Raw genomic sequence first — 17,189 nt, 5'->3', positions numbered from 1 at the left:
CTACTCCATAGAGGTATAGATCTACTCTCTACAGTATCAGTAAAAAAAGAAAAGAAAAAAGAAATAGTGCTTGAGAAGACATGCATTGAAATGTCAGTGGATTTTATGCCTATGGTTTTGAAAAGCTTTGAAGCTAAAAAACAAACAAAACAAACATGTTTATATTGGAGTGTGTGCTCTCTCTTTTTCCTGGAGTAATAAATACAGAACACATTTACTAAATTTCACCCATTTAATTCATCTCAAATAGCTATCATTTCAATTTTAAAAATCGTGAAAATAGATTTTTGCACATTCACAAGTCATCATAAAAACAAACTACAAGGTTGTCAATGCCCCTGACCGGAACAGGCTTTTATGCATAATATTTTCACAGCTATAGAATCAAGAATATTAGTTCCTTAGACTCTGTGCAATTTCTAGGATGAAGTTGCAACATTGTTGCATATTTCATTTGGTAAGGTCAGCGTACACACACGCGCACCAAACTTTGTAAACAAATGTCATGCAGTCGAAACAGTCGCTAGTGAATCAGGCTTTCTGAGGCAAACATTTCCTGTTCCTGGTCTCAGAAATAATGGAGCAACATCACATTTATGCAGTCTTGGAGCTGGTTTTGTACAGATGTTCCTTTCAGTTCCATATTTTTTAGCAGGCGAACAATATGAAAAGCTGATGAGACAACGTGATGCCATGCATTTCATCTTCCATCTACAAATTCTAGGAATCTCTGTATGTCTGTACAGTACTCTGATAATGGGTAATCTGAGAAATATCACAAAGTGAGACAGACAGTATGGTCATAATAAATTATGTATTTGAAAGTTATGATCTGTTAAAACTAATTGTGTGCAAGGTTGAATTAATTTAAAAACGAATACATTTGACCTTCTATTTAGACCTAATTATAGAACATTATTTTTTCAATTAAAACATGTCCACTATAATCCTTTGTACATCGATTGCCTTTTGGTTCACTTCCTTCCGTTTGTGTTGTCACCTACAGTGAACCAAACTCTGATGCACCTGGATGCGAACCGAGACCCACGTTTTCAGGTGGACTAGAGTTTGGTTGTTTGTTGGTCCACACCAGAGTTCAAACTTCAAATGCGTGTTCACACCTCTACAAACAAGCAGGACTAACAGAGTAAACACAACATGGGTCGAATAAAATGGACCAAACGAGGTAGGTTTGAAATGTCTTGTGTTGTGTGTCTACAGAGACACCAAATCAGTATAAAACCATTTAGACTGTGTCGCTTGCCAGTATGAATTGATCTGCAAGCTAACGGGTCACAAGATGACACGTTGCTAGCTTGTATATCAGTTATTTTGGCAAGTGTAATTCACCCTTTCGATGGAGAGTAAATTAAACTTTTAATTGAGTGACCAGACAATCACACAGGGAGGTCAGCTTATCTGACAATTTCATGACTCAAAACAGAGTCATACCCTTCTCTCTCCCATTGTCATTATTGCAAAGAGACACGTAAACAACATAGTGCTACAGTATGTTCCAGGGCAAAGTTGTCCATTAAGGCTCCCTTTTTTTATGTGATGTCTTTTTCCACTTAAGCTGTCATTCATCAGTACAGTCTGAGTCCATGCGCACGCTCAGTCTCAAGCCCACAGGGATGTGGTCCGTGAGGCCAGCCAGCTGGGTCACATATGTAAACTCCTCGATTTCCTAGATGGAGATAATAAGAGGTTGCATTTTAAATAATGCACAATTCATACACTTGAAATGCTTGAATTATTATACATCAATGACTTAATATCAATGTTTTGTTGCACTCCACATCATTTTCCCCAATTACAGGAATATAATCCTTTGTTTTGTACTGCAATTTACCAAATAGAATGACAGCTTTGCACAAATAATGTGTCTTTTTGTGTGGCTTGAACAGAAAGACGACCAACAAAACACTGTCCATTTATTTCAAGTGGAATTGATTTGAGCTGCTTCTTCAAGGCAATCTGTTATCAAACCTGATTGACAAATCACAAAAAAGAATGCGGTCTATCTTGCCACATCTAATAGGAAACAAACACTTGCGAAGCACTTTGGAACTACACAGTACTTTGGGACATTATAAATGACCATTCAAAGCGGGCAGACAGCAGTGGTGAAGAAGGTGAATACACAGGGGAGCAGACAGATTGGAGATGCATAGAACAGACGTACTGTTCGGCAGCGATTTGAGATGGAACTCTCGCGGTAAAGGATGTAGTCAATGCGACGCCCCACCCAGGGCTGGCCAGGTTCGGGGTAAACCAGTGGAGAGCCGCGTCGAGCTACAGGAGAGGAGATGAACTGCTTCCTCAACTCCTCGGTCTCCAAAGTCCTGCCCAGAGTAAGGCAACACGTCAGTTAGTAGGCAGCACTATTCACAAACAACGCACATCTATATGACTTGCCTTCGTCATGTTTCATACAGAGTATGTCTTTGTTTACTGGAAACAGATTTCTGAAAGACAGTATATAGGAGCCAGTTCTTTATATTCAATAATTTAATTTAATTTATTGATGTATTGGCCTTGTATTGTGGTGTGTGTCTACTATAAGGACAGGTGCGTCATGCTAGGGACGTGACAGACTGAGAAGCACACGGTCTTTAGACCTTGTTTGCGTGCAGGAGATTTATTTTTTCTATCATACGTTTTCTTTGTTATTTACGCTTCTCTGTAAAAAGTAAGAAAATAAATCAAGCTTTAATTTGAAACCTAACCAAACCTGGAGTGGACATTCTATTCTTCAACCTGCAACAACCGTCTATTATTTCATTCTGTCCAAGAATGACTCACACAAATGGAAAAAGTAGTTTTTTTACACAGTAGTTAAATGGGGAGACACTCCTTAAAAGATATACAAAATAACAATACTCTCTTTATGCATTTATTTCATCCATCTATCTTGGACAATTTAATATAGTATATTGTTCAGCCCTATCCCCAGTGATGTGAGTGTACCTTTGTAGATTCTCTGGAGTCCGTATATCCTCTTCGTACAAGGTTGGCTGTTCCAGCAGAGTCCCTGTCAACACAAATCATGAAAAAACTATTAAATGTGTTGTTCATTTTTTTTTAAATAACACAAAAGGAGAGTGAGTGGTCCATCTAACTAAGCTGAGGGGAGGAGAGTAAAGGAAAGAAAAATAGGAAGGCTGTGGTGAGACTTTATACTACACAAGTCTGAGCCACTCAACTGACAATGGGTGCCATATCAGCTTTACTTTGTGTATGCTTTTACAGTATCGTATAATAATAGCAGCATTTAAGGACCCAGTTGTTTCAAAAGAAGGGCAAATAGCAACTTCATTAGGAGGAATGCTGGGTTATTCAGTGTTTTCAACTAGGCCATTATTCCCGACAGCCCCCAACTTTTTGCATATACTGAAATATTTAACTTTAAATGTACAATGGAAGCATGTGAGCACTCTGAAACTTTTGAGTCAAACAGTACGTCATAGATAAGTCATAGACGACTGACATCACAGATGACTGATGTCACATGCTGGTAACATGAAGTGTGAAATCCACATTGGAGCCACACCATTTCTACAATATGTGGATCCCGAGATCAACATAAGTTCCTAGACTTTTAAAACAACGTTGTTTTTGGCATGTTTGTCACGTTTTATTGGCAATAAACATCTTGTTCAAGGTTTCTTTTCAAGAGATCATTTTCCAGGACATTTTATGCAACCCACACCTGTATCAAGCCATTACCAAATATGTTCATATTTGATAATACAATGTAACTTATACTACATTATAGCGGTGAAACAATTATTCACATAATCAACATAAAAATTATGTAATTATTAGATTTTAATACTATATTGTAAAACATAGAAATGCTCGCCTTTGTTGCAGATTATTGTGCTGCTTACTGACAGTGATCAAATAAAGAAAAGAGACACACACTCATAAATTGGTATCAGAGCAATTTATGAGTGTGCAACTCCGGGTTCAAAATCAGATAACGTGTGATGAGCATCTACCATCATTTTGTACATTATAACATGTTATGTTCTAAATAAAGAATAATCAAAAAAATAATCAAAAGATTAATTAGGACACACACACTTTGCGTTTTATCCCTTTTGTCGCTGAGGGCGAGGTCTGCATCAGTCGAGACCCTCCTCTGAGAGGACCCCCATCAAGCATTTTGCCCAAACAAACAGCACATGTAGTGCCTAGCAAGAGCAAGCTCCCAGATGATGCAATGCCCCACCATAGCCAGCTTCAGCGTACAGAAAGCAGTGCCTCACATTGACACACTCTACAGCAGGCCCCAGAGCTCAAGTGCACTGTTGCCCAATATTGACAGGCCAAGGCCAAGTTCAGCAGACAGTATGCCCAGAGCTATGATGCTATGCTAACAGATGAAGCCATCAGCACGCTGATGCTAACAGAGGAAGAGATAATAGAAAATGTGGTGGCTACCATACAGGATGGAAATGCAGTCGCCGCCCTTAATGCAGAAAGAGCAAATGTAGAAAGACATATTGAGGAACTAGGAGAAACAATTGCTGCTCTCAATACAGAAAGGGAAAATGTGGAGAGAAATATTGAGGAGTTAGGAGGAACAATGAGAGAAAGAGAGCGTCAGGGGGCAGTGAAAGGAGAGGAGGTAGAGGGGTTGCAGCAGGAGAGAAACGAGCACAGTGAGGGGGAATTAGAGGAGCAGGGTTCAGATTTGGATGAGATGGACCTAGATGACCTGACCCTTCGACAGCGACAGATAATATGAATAATGAGGCAGATTGGATCAGCAGATAGAGCCCATCACTCCCCTGTCGGCATAAGAGAAGAGTATGAGGTGACCACCACCCCAGAGCTGGGAAGTACCTCCCCCCCTCCCCCCTCTATGACCCCACAACAACCCCAGAAGAATGGGATGAGAGCAGAGACCCCCATCTTGCAGCACACCTTATTCCCCCTCTAGCCCAGTGGTTTTCAACCTTTTTCATGCCAAGGACCCCTAAATTGATATACATTTGGCCGCGGACCCCCATCTGAAAATGTTTTGTTCCAGGGACCCCCAGAAGCAAAGATTTGAGTTAAAAATGTTCGCTTTAAAAAATATATATATTCAAAGATTTGCACACATTTAAGATTTTTCAAAAATAGCAGATCTACAAGCTCATAGCGCGGCACTCGGTGCCGCGCTATGAGCTTGTATATCTGCTATTTTTGAATAGCCAATGCTAAGAGGTTAAAATGATTGTGACGCTATGTTAACTAATTTTGCTGGGGACCCCCTGGTACTTCCCCAAGGACCACTGGTGGTCCCCGGACCACTGGTTGAAAACCATTGCTCTAGCCCATACTATTCACCTTATTCCCCCTCTATTCCAACGCCTGAGACACCACCAGATGAGGAAGACCACCCAAGCACCCAGAGCCGTAGTTTCTCTTTAGGACATAGACTGACTGGGACCATTGGGGTGGGGGAGTCTGGAGAAGGAGCTATGGGGAATTTTTGTATATAGGCTTTTTATGAGATAATTGATCAAGTGTTTGTTATTTTCCATATCAATGATAGATGAAGATCTATTAAGGCATGTACACTTGAAACTGGTTCAGTAAACAGTAGTTCAAAGTAAACTCAAACTGGAGGCTGGAGGGTCAATAGTACAGGGTTCCCACACATTTTTAACAATGAATTTTCAAAACTTTTCCATAACTTTTCCAAAGTATTTTACCCCATTTCCAGGACTATAGAAATCATACAGTGCAATAATGAGACTCTTAAACCAGTGTGCCATCAATGCCCCAAGACGGACTCGAACGAAGGTGTCACGTGACAAAAACAACAGATCTACAAGCTAACAACGTATCAAGTAGCACTGCATTTTACCACATTTTACCTGTCTTTCACGTAATGTTTGACAAAAACAATGTATTTTGTTGCTGTCGGGAAAGAAAACCTCTCATCTACAGTGTCACACAAAAGCATCAAAAGTAGCAGATCTACAAGCTCGAAACGCGGCGCGAAGCGACGCGTTTCGAGCTTGTAGATCTGCTACTTTTGCCATTTTAGAATTTGAATCCTGAAAACTAACAGTTTTGAACATTTTCCAAAACATTTGATTAATTCCAAACCTTATCCAGGGCCTGGAAAACTGTGTTTCTAATTTCAAAATATTTCCAGGAATTTCATGACCGTGGGAACCCTGATAGCTGACTTGCAGTAAGAGAGTTGGAGAGTGAAAGTTGCGCCAGTACTGAGGAAAAGTACCCGGTAGTACAGTATGAGGAACTAGTAGAGCGAACAACAGGAAATTATAAGACAGGGCGTTGTGCTGAGCAGAGAGTGAGCCCGAGCAGAGAAGCAAGGCTGTGAGAACCAGGAGTAGAAATACTTAAGCTGAAGTAGAAATACTTTAGGTTGAACATAAGTGGAGGAACATTCATTGTGATTAATTATAGTGCTAATGATTGTCTAAGAGATGAGATAATCATTGAAACAGAAAGGAAAGGAGTGTTAGGGAGGAAAGTATAAAGATAGAAGGTAACGTAGTATTACAAGGGGGGGAGAAAAGGCCTTACTAGACAGACGGGGTGTAGCACAGGAATACGCTGACTAGTAATAATAATTAATAAAGGTAAACATCCAGGTTAAAGAGACGTAATAAGTTGAATACACTGATTAGGCGATAGTGGGGTGAAGAGTAAATGCTTTATACTTAAATAATAGTTTATTTGGGTTAGTTAGCTGACGATAAGTAAACTGAGATAAATAGTATAGATAGGAAAAGAATGGTCACGACTAGTGTATAGGGTAATAGCTACTGAGACTATGGAAACATAATTTCCCTAAGGGTATTGCATATGGTGAAATAGTGTGTAAGAATAGGGAAGAGGTGATATGTCCCAGACATAGATTAAAAGGGTCATGATTGGGTGGATTGGGCGGCCATAGCTGAATGGTTAGTGAGCCCGCCTAGGGAGCCAGAGGCCCTGGTTGCCCCAGGTTCGATTCCAGGCCATGTCAGCATATGTGTCGATGAAATGAAATTTGTCCCTGAGCAAGACTCTTAACCCCTAATTGCTCACAGGTTCTCATTGGAAACAAGACCGCAAGAACTTTCAGGACTTTTAAGGAATTATCTTTATGAGGCATCAAGCACAGTCACGCTGACCATGGGGTAATAAACGGGATATGGTCAAGAGAACGTGGGTGGTAGGAAAAATAGGATGGGCCAAAATGCCCTTTATAAACAATGTTCAGAGAGCAAGTTGTTGAGAGACTTTGCGCGCTGTCGTTAGAGACCTGGGGTATGTTAGAGTAATCTCACCATATCACCCGAGTTGGGGAATTAGCCTCTGACTTGTGCGAATATGGAATTTAGATGCTTAATAATAGATGGGGTAGAAAAATCAGCCAAAAACATAGTGCGTGTATTAGACTAAAAGATCTCCCAATTTGATGATGGGTCTTATAAGGGGCCTCACCCTTTATAGCCTATTATTAGGTTGTAGTCAGGCGAGGGAAAGATTGTACGCCTTATACCTCGCTCTGCTTTAAAATAGACAACGGGTAGAAAGAAGGAATCTGGATTATTGGAAGGAACTACCAGAAGGTGATATTTTAGTTATGTCTTGTTTTATCACAGCATGGGAGGGTAAGAGTACCTATGTATTTGAGATATATTAGGATAGAACTTTAATATTCTCATATATGTGATATGGATTAATTTGTAACAGCTTAATTGAACATTGTATTCAATCTACTTACTTTTACCTGAATTGTCTGCTTAAAGCTGTAAGCAATACTACATAATACATTTCCTGCATTTAAAAGAGAAGTTTCATAGTTATTTTACACACTTTGGGGATAATTGCCCTTATTTGGTTTATCTCCTTCAAAGAGTAAAAACAGATTTGTGCATATATATATATATATATATATATATATATATATATATATATATATATATATATATATATATATATATATATATATATATATATATATATATATATATATATATATATATATATATATATATATATATATATATATATATATATATATATATATAAGGATTTTATGGGTTACCTCTAACCCCACCTTGGGTATTGATTAAAAGGGTTTAGTCATTATTCAAGAAACAACACCCTGGATTTAGACATTGTTAATACAATTTTAGTAATTAAGGTGATTATAGACCTCGAGGGATTAATGGGTTGTTCCTGGTCGATGCCTATAGCTGAAAAGGGGTGTGGCCTTAAGATGGAGATTGGTTAACGAACTGGAGTGAATATCCTACGCCATAGGCTTAAGTGCTTTCTGTGCTTTCTATGAGTGAATTGAAGGGTTAGTTCACTAGAATAGAAAATTACCTGTTAGTCAGAGAAGCCTATATGGGATGGACGTACCTCCGTAAACCGCCCAGCGACAACACACACACACACACACACACACACACACACACACACACACACACACACACACACACACACACACACACACACACACACAAACACACACACACACCCCCCCCCAATGGAAATAAGCTCTCAATCTATGTGTTTTATCCCTTTGCAAAACATTGTTCCTTTCAGTCTGTGAAGTGGACTAAGGCTATTTTTCAAGCACATGTGAACACTGCAAAAGGGGTAGTACTGTTCGCTTAGTCTGCACTGCTGTTCACTTAACCCAAGGGTTCCCAAACTTTTCAGGCCTCGACCCCACAAATAAATCATATTTGAACAGGGGAGTGGGGACCCCCCACCCTGATAAGCACTTGGAATTGTAGGCATTACATTTAGTTTGACTCGGTTTCACAGATAAATATTGTGAAAATAATAGCCTAACTACAAGCTCACAACTCTTTGTCACTTTAGAAATGTGCAGATACCCTGTATACACTTATATACTGTACGGTGGTTTGTTTACTGATGAGTGAGAAAACTGTTTTTTTTTAAATGATTTGCAGTTTGGGAACCACTGGCTTAACCTGCATTGTGAACACAAGGCACTCCAGGTTCGCTTACACAGACTGACCGCCTGTGCCAACCCGACAAATGAACTACTGTGTAGTATCTGAGGCCCCATCAGAGCTGAAGTTTACCAGAAAGAGAACAGAGTCCTCTTTCAAATAGACTGACAATGTGAATGCAAAAAGAACGGTGTCCCCTTTATGTTGGTCCACTTTAAGAGGACTGACTTTTAAAGAAAAAACAACTATTGTACGAAAACACCCCTGTGAAAACACCACCTTAAATTTGAACAATTTAGTAATTTAAAAAAATATTCCAGGTTTTCCAGGATGCCTGTCTGGGAAACCTGCTTGATGTTGTCAGCACAAACCAGAAACTGCTACTGACACCACTTTCAGAAAGTGGCCACTAGGCATTATGGTTGATCTAAAAAACACACAGTCAAAGCAAGACATCAACTGATACTCACCAATAACCCAAGGCTTCTCTTTTCCTGGCCCTGCCCTGCAGGGGTCTCTGTACTCATCAAACAGACTGTGGTTCTGCTCCAGACTGTCATCTGGCCAGAAGAGGAAAAACGTACAGTGTGAGACCTTTTAAAAACAAGAAATGACAGTCATATTATACCAGCTTGCAGCAAGCTAACACCCCTTTACTATGAGTCCTAATAAAAATAAAAATGTGTTTTCCCATTCAGACAGTATGGCAACATTGACATTGTCTCTCTTGGTTTCATTGTTTTCAAGGCGAAAAACAAACAATTTAACTCTCTGCCTTTCAAGTATATTTAAGGCACAAAGGTACATTATGTCACTGCTATGTGCTAACTGTTAGCCCCAAACTCCGGTAGAATTGATGGTTTTAAACTCTGTAAAGGGGTCTAAAATGTTATGCTTACACCGACAACAGTGTTGTCCCCATCTACTTCCATGGCCAACTTTGTTTTGGGTAAGTTGACTGATTCAGTCACTGAATGATGACGCTACACTGCCGTTCAGAGTATAGGAAAGTATTGCAGACTCCCCATCGCAACTCCCCCACTGCACCTCCCTCCTTGCTGGTGCCCCGGCGTCTGCCATCAGACCACTGAAAGCTGCAGCTCGTCAACCACCCCAAGTTCTCCCACACAACTACCCTTCTCTGTTCTCTACACTGGCTCCCTGTAGCGGCTCGCATCCAGTTTAAGACCCTGGTGCTAGTGAATGGAACAGCTCCTTCCTACCTCCAGGCTATGGTCAAGCCTTACACCCATGCCCGACCGCTTCGGTCTGCCGCCTCGAGGCGACTGGTTGCGCCGTCGCTCAAGAGGTCCTTCTGGGCGATCTACGAGGTCACGTCTTTTCTCTGTTCTGGCACTACCCTGACCCTTCCTCTTAGCCTTGCCCACTTGTTGTCAATTATTTGTATGAGCTCTTGTTTTATTGGATCTTGTTTATTTGATACACTTATTTGTTTTAGCTCTTGCTCATTTGATTTTCCTACTTGTCTCATCTGTCTAAGAAAGTAGGTAGCTGATATATTGCACTTGGTATGCTCTTAGTTGCTTGCTTGAGAAGAGAATGCACTTAAGACTTCTGGTGATTAGTAGTTTTCTTGCCTACCGTTGTTGAATGCACTTATTGTAAGTCGCTTTGGATAAAAGGCGTCTTCTAAATTACTGTAATGTAATGTAATGTAATGTAATTGGCTTAAAGGACAGCCACACCGCCGATCAGAGTATGGGAAAGTGTAGCGGACTCCAAATTGGATTAAAGGACAGCCAATGATGAAAAAGTGACGGAAAAGGACGACCAGTTGCAGAGCAAGCTAGTAAAAGGGGCTTCAACAAAGCTGTTAAAGCTTCATCAGTGCAAATCTAAAATCACACCTGGTGAGCAGTTGTCGAAGTTGAAATCGCCACAGAGCACATCAAACGCAACCTCTTCATTGGGCTGTCTGTTGGCAGCCTGAAACTCGCTGATCCACTTCGTCACCATGTCCAACTGCTCAAAGCGAATCTCACCCTCACCTGATTAAACAAGAGCACAGACAACACACAATACCACAAGGTAACTAAATAGTGCAGGATCAACTCATCAAGCTTCGCTACCAAGCTTCCAATTGTTACCACTTCAGTGTAGATGTGACATACGACTGGAATGCCTACAATCCAGAATGCGGCTGCCAGGCTACTGACCAGGTCCAGGAGATCCTGCCGCATAACCCCCATTCTGGCCTCCTTACACTGGCTCCCAGTTAATTTCAGAACCAATTTCAAGGTTCTTGTAATCACATACAGAGCCCTCCATGGTCAGGCATCTGCATATGTAAAAACCCTCCAGGGGCTTAAGAAGAGGCATTCTGTTGTTGTTTGTACACTAAGGACTCACTTGTTCTAACAAGCTTTCACATAGCTACTTGTGATTACAGCTCTGTGTGTAGAGAAATCTCCCTTATTCTGAGTTTGTTTTCATTAACTCTTTTTGGTTGACTTGTTATATGGTGATTGTTTTATTCTGTCTTTGATTATTTTATTGATATGCTTGTGAAGCACGTTGTGACTGTCAATGTCAGTGAAAGTTGCTCTACAAATACATTTTACTAACAAATGAATAAATAATGAATGAATGAGAGGAGCTGACTTGCCTTCTGGTGCATGAAGATGTGTGCAGTTAAAATAGCCCACCACTTGCATCTGATTCTGATTCTGGCCAATGAGCACCTGGAAAATTACACATAACTTATTTTCATACTATAAGCATAAAAAAATCACCAACTGTTGCAATACAGTGTTTGTTCGATATCAGTGTTCTTCCTGTCTCCAACTCTTTAGTAAACAGAAAATACATTTTCAGCTCGGGATACCAATTTCATCCAATCAGGAGAGAGAACTCATACAGGATAAACAAGTGAAACCGGAAGTGATGAAATAAAGAAATGAGCAGACAAATTTGTAACTGGAACACAAGGTGATAATTTATTTTTGAGGGGTTCTCTCTCCTGATCGGATGAAATGTGTAACCAACCTGAAAATGTATTTTCAGGTTACCCCTGTTACTGAACAAACTCTCTGTACTATAGCAACGATTGCTATCAGAATATACTGTATAGCTTTAACGTTGTAAAGAATTTAACAAACAATCATAAGGAAATAAAACATTGGTGCCTAAGCAAGTGGAGTAAGTGTACACAATTGTGTGAAATAATCTGGCATCACAAAGGGTAGTGTTAACAAGATAGTATTTGGCAAACAGAGGCCACAGCTGAGTCAGATATGGACGAAAGCTAAGCTGAACGAAATCGAACCTTTGGTAAACAACAAAACACAAGTAACATTTGAATTAAACAGTGTTTGTTGGTAAACAATGTTCTTGAACGCACCTCAGGTGTTTGTGTGGAACGTAAACCTGCAAACATAACCATTATAAAACATTATGTTATCAACTAAGGCTACCTTGGCGGTTAGCAGTCCCTTGGCAGCCAGCGCATCCTCTCCGCGGCCATTGGGGAAGCAGTGGTACTGGGCATCCAGGACAGGGAAGCGACTGGCCATGAACAAGCCGCTGTTGAAGAACTTGAATGAGGAGCAGCAGCCTACTGTAGGCTGACAGGAATAGACGCCCACGTCATACAGTATGTGACCGAACAGGGGTCGCAGATCGTCTGTGAGCTTCTTCGCCGCCCTCTTATCAAACACCTCCTCCAGGCACAGGATGTCCACGTTAGCAGGGAAGAGCGGTGACACCTCGCAGGGCACGTCGTCTCCGTGGCTCTGGCGTCGAGAGCACAGTGCATTGCGGTGGTAACCGACGCCGTCCTGCTGGTTGGAGTTTTGGTTGGTGTTGATGAGGGGCGCTGGTGACATAGCAGAATCCTCCATCAAGTCATCACAGGATACATGACCCACGTTGTTTCCGACATCAGGAAGTGGAAAGTCTCCTTCAGCCGAGTCCTGATCTGATTGGCTGATGGCTGGAGGCTGGGCTTGGCTATCAGTCGCCCCGTAAGTTGAACAGTTACCTGCCTGGAGGAGGCTGCTGGAGGGGCTGAGCGTCCCACAGCTGCTGGGTGAGTCGACAAAGATTTTGATGTGGGGTCGGCCTACACCATGTGCGATGCACCGGCCGATGGCGGCCGCACGACGCTGCGTGTGGCCCAGGTTGTTGAAGCGAGCCAGGCTGTCGGGCAGCAGGCACAGGTTGGCGGTGGCAAAGCCGAACGTGGCCTTCCCCACCAGCTCAAAGCCCCTGTTGGTCTCACTCTCCGCTGAGGACGGCGTCTTACGGTGGTAGCAGAAGGGCCTCCGGGTGGCTTGCAGTGGCGCCCACAGCAGAAATCCCAGCAAGGCCAGGGGAGCCGTGGACAAAAACAGAATGAAGAAAACGATGGAGCCGAAGAGCACCTTGAGAGGGTGGAGGTAGCATTCCTGCTCCAGTCGCTGGCTCCGTTCCAGGGTGGTGGACATGCACACAGCGATGAGTCGGTCCAGGAACCAGAAGCAGGGCAGGATGAGAGCCCAGCCCACGGCGTGGAGGCCCGCTGCCGCTCCACTGGAGAACGGGGACTCCCGTAGAGGCATTCCTCCTCACTGTCTCTCAGCACCAATAAGGACAAGTGGCATCAGGACACAGCAGAGTAACCTCATCCCTGAGAACAGTCTCCCCCAATGCGCCACTACTGGAATCTAAGACAAGAGGGGGAAATCAAAACGTTACGCTACGAGAAATTTGAGTCCACGAGATATTTGAAGGTTAGACTATCACAGGATATATTCCCTTAGTAATGCAGTTTTTAAGGGAATTAAATGCACATAGCTATTGAAATTCAGAATGCTGACTGCCTCCTATGGGATCATGAAGCAAGTGACAGTTAGATGTATGCATCAGACTTAATTTGATATAGGCTAAGGGGAGATTTACAGTAGGCTAGACTCAGGCAATGCATCATAATAATCACTGGCATGGTTAAAGAGGGCAAGATGAAAACATTTCCACTTCTCATCCAAACTGTAGATAATCAAGCTGCAGCCATCTGGACAGTTTTACTAATGGCATAATGGTGATAAAGGAGAAATTGACGCTTGCCTGAACACCACGCCGTTTTATGCATGTACAATCAGTGAGTTTACTGCATGCTACTACCTGCTAACATGAGTGTTTTCTGGTTCACAGGATCACACTTCCTGAGTCTGTTATCCAGAAAGACTCCGGAGGGCGGCACATAGTCATTATACAGTACGAGGAGAACCAGTGAGCAGATGGGCTGATTCACATGACGGGCTATTACATTACGGTAGTACAGCCATGATTATTATTCATAGGACCGATATTCCGTCGTTACTGTGTCCTAAGCGCGCCAGGGCTAAGATCTGCATTCTTAATGTTCTTGCCAGGCTTGCCTGGGCAAGAACATTAAGAATGCAGAGGCAAGCGACACCTTCACTATTATTTATTATTATTCATGTCCCATTACAGCTCCACTTCAATACATGGTGATGATCATGTACGAGTTTTTACGGAGAACAAACGATGCAAACGCTTCACACTGACAGCATCTACTGTCTGTCTGTCTGTCTGTCTGTCTGTCTGTCTGTCTGTCTGTCCAGCACAACGTTTTCCCCCCTGAGCGCAGCTTATGTTTGGATTGTGTTTTCAATGGAAGCGATGCGTATTTGCGCTGTGATGGAAGCACCAGCTCATAGTGGTCGATAGCACACAAAAAAACACGTATTTGAACGAAACTCCCTCTGTCGAGTAACTCAGACAGACAGACAGAGAGACATCTAGATGTAATAAATAACACACGATTATCACACTAAAACATTCCCCATCAATCACAATTCCTCGTGCAAAATCAGAGACGTTTTATTTTTTAAATGTAAACCAGTCTGGCTGGTTAAAGGAAAGGTAATTGAATCTAGTTCGCCTACCGTAGTACTGACAGTACCTTGCTGCTCCAAGTCTGTCATTCAATGGGGTTGCTCTTTGCTACAACTCAGTGTATCCAGATTTTGAGAGAGAAATAAGCAGCCAGGTCTGGGAAAACACGCCCAAAAGAAGCGACTATATGGGCCACAATGAGCACGTTGGGAAATACATATTAATCTGGGGGTCCTTGTTGACATGTAAATGTTTTAGAGCCACTGGGTTAAACAACATTACACTTACGCAGCAAGCCCAAAGAAGCAACTACACTTTAGAAACAAGCCCAACAAACCGCAAGAAGTCGCTTATAATAAGCACACATGGCAACACTGCTACTAGTGCTCGCTTTAGGCCACGCCCCGAAGGTGCTGTTGTGGGACCGGTGTTACACCGAAATTGGTGACCCATCGAATTCTGTGCACCCAGATAGTGGTTCTTCTTGTGAATGTCTATGGTCTATGCTTCTTGTTACAGTTACTCTAAAGTTTAGAGTAATACACAGAACATAGTGCTTTCTTGGTTTTAATCATTTTTTAATGATTAGTAGTCTTTAAGGTGGTTGTGTTCCATTTGATATCCTTCTCCTATCACAGCAGCTCACAAATCTTTCTGCTGTAGCCTACATTGATGTACTTCGCCCAGCAGATATGGGAGTTTTTTGTCATTAGTCATGTTTTCAAACTCTCCTTGGGTGATTGTAATCTGTACGTGTCTCTGAGGTGCAAAGTAGACCTACATCTTAACACAGCGACCTTTGGAACTAAATACAGTATCCCATTAGGTCACTAATTCTGGCATAACATTGCCACATAATAATACATGAGCTGAGATCAGATTACTATCTATGGTCAAGAAGATATAGCACAGCCAGAGACGATAATATGTCATGTAAGATCTCAAAGTGAACAAAATCTTTTTATTTTTTTGCAAAAAGAAAAAGGTAGAAAGCCCCACATGAATACTAGATAATAATAGGTTTTATTTCACTTTAACTCGATGAATTGGTGTTCATACACATGAAGACAGTCATGTTTGGACAAGGAAAGGTGTCTTGTAGCCAACTGTACATACTGTAACTCAGTTGCTCAGTAACACAATGTATGCTTTGACAAGTGGGTTTTTTCTTTTCTTTCTTGTGTTTTTTCAATCTGTTGACTTCACCTTATCCATACTGATACTTCTCTGACCTCCAGGGTTCCTTGAGGGGGTTTCTATGTGGACCCTCACAGGTCCATACCGTCCATTACAGGTCTGTTTGTACACTCTCAGAGTTATGGGGGTCCTTGAGAACCAATGGTAATAGTAAATTCCTCCTTATATGAAAAGTTATGTCAGTGTGGACTTTGTAGGACGTCTAAGCTTTAATGCAATCCTGCAGTTCTCTGAGAAAGCATGTTTAACTGTAATGTCATGCATTCTTGTGCTGTTACGGATGATAACCGAGTCTCAGTGAAGTATTGAATAACCGCTACAAGCTGAAGTACAAGTCTTTTCTGAAGAAAACAATTTAGTATGCAAGTTATTTAAATGTGTTCATGTGATTTATAGTGGTAATCATGCATGTACATAGCATGATCTAGAAAGGGAACCAATCACATTATAATGATCGTACAGCATTACATTCAGTAAAAGCAGAACTGGAGTCAGTATTATTAGAACAGTAACACAACACTGATGGAAACATGATCCTGGACTCATTTAAGTTGACAATAACAGCGAGTTGACTTGTCTGCTGTGAAAGTTGACTTTCCTGTGACTTGCCTGTGTACTATATACAAATCATTAGGCTTCCAATAAATCGACAGTATTCAACTACAGTATAAGCAGCCTATATATATATATATAATCTTACACATTCAGAATGTGTAGACTTGTTTGTTGAGCAGTATAAGAGCATAATTTACTATTGATAAATATTGTAGATTTTGTCAGATTGTTACAAGTTAAGACTGTACATTTTGATAGTTACAGAATCCCAAAGTTAAAACATGTGAAAAACAGGAGCAACACTGAGGTAAAGTGCAAAATAGGAGGCAACCAAGCCACTCTCATGCAGCAGCTATCAGAGATGGACATCGAAGACTTTAACCACTTAAACCACTTTGTTGACAGGGGTCCTCCAGGGGTCAATACTCGTTCCCCTTCTTTTTTTTGTCTAAACCAAACCAAATCTCTTTGCCAAAAACAGCTTGTAGATCTGCTAATTTAGCCGAATGTTCACCTATTTTCTCCAAATGTTCACCTATTATGACATGCCCAGAATAGGGTTAATCGATCATTGCACATACTCCTACAGGCTGGGGCGGCACCTGTCAGCAGGGAGTGTTGGGT

The 17,189-nt window shown here is 41.5% G+C and overlaps 1 protein-coding gene across 2 annotated transcripts; it reads right to left on the bottom strand.

Moving 5' to 3' along the window:
- Nucleotides 1–199: 199 nt before the first annotated feature.
- On the bottom strand, nucleotides 200–14,907 carry LOC311042716 (sphingomyelin phosphodiesterase 5-like). Of its 2 annotated transcripts, none has more exons than XM_084053643.1 (8): nucleotides 14,881–14,907; nucleotides 12,389–13,618; nucleotides 11,581–11,656; nucleotides 10,823–10,963; nucleotides 9,425–9,514; nucleotides 2,971–3,034; nucleotides 2,186–2,345; nucleotides 200–1,687 (listed from the first exon to the last, which is right to left on the bottom strand). In XM_084053643.1, the coding sequence occupies exons 2-8, from the start codon at nucleotides 13,511–13,513 to the stop codon at nucleotides 1,580–1,582; spliced, it is 1,764 nt and encodes a 587-aa protein (XP_083909769.1). In that variant the 5' UTR covers nucleotides 13,514–13,618; nucleotides 14,881–14,907; the 3' UTR covers nucleotides 200–1,579. The 2 variants fall into 2 exon arrangements, with proteins under 2 accessions (XP_083909769.1, XP_083909768.1); XM_084053642.1 differs by having other exon boundaries at nucleotides 14,864–14,898.
- Nucleotides 14,908–17,189: the final 2,282 nt, after the last annotated feature.

Source organism: Gymnoscopelus microlampas, assembly GCF_963454915.1.
Source record: "Gymnoscopelus microlampas genome assembly, chromosome: 3".
Taxonomy (NCBI): Eukaryota; Metazoa; Chordata; class Actinopteri; order Myctophiformes; family Myctophidae; genus Gymnoscopelus; species Gymnoscopelus microlampas.
The sequence above is the reverse complement of the archived record's forward strand: the minus strand, read 5'-3'. Positions and strand labels throughout refer to the sequence as shown.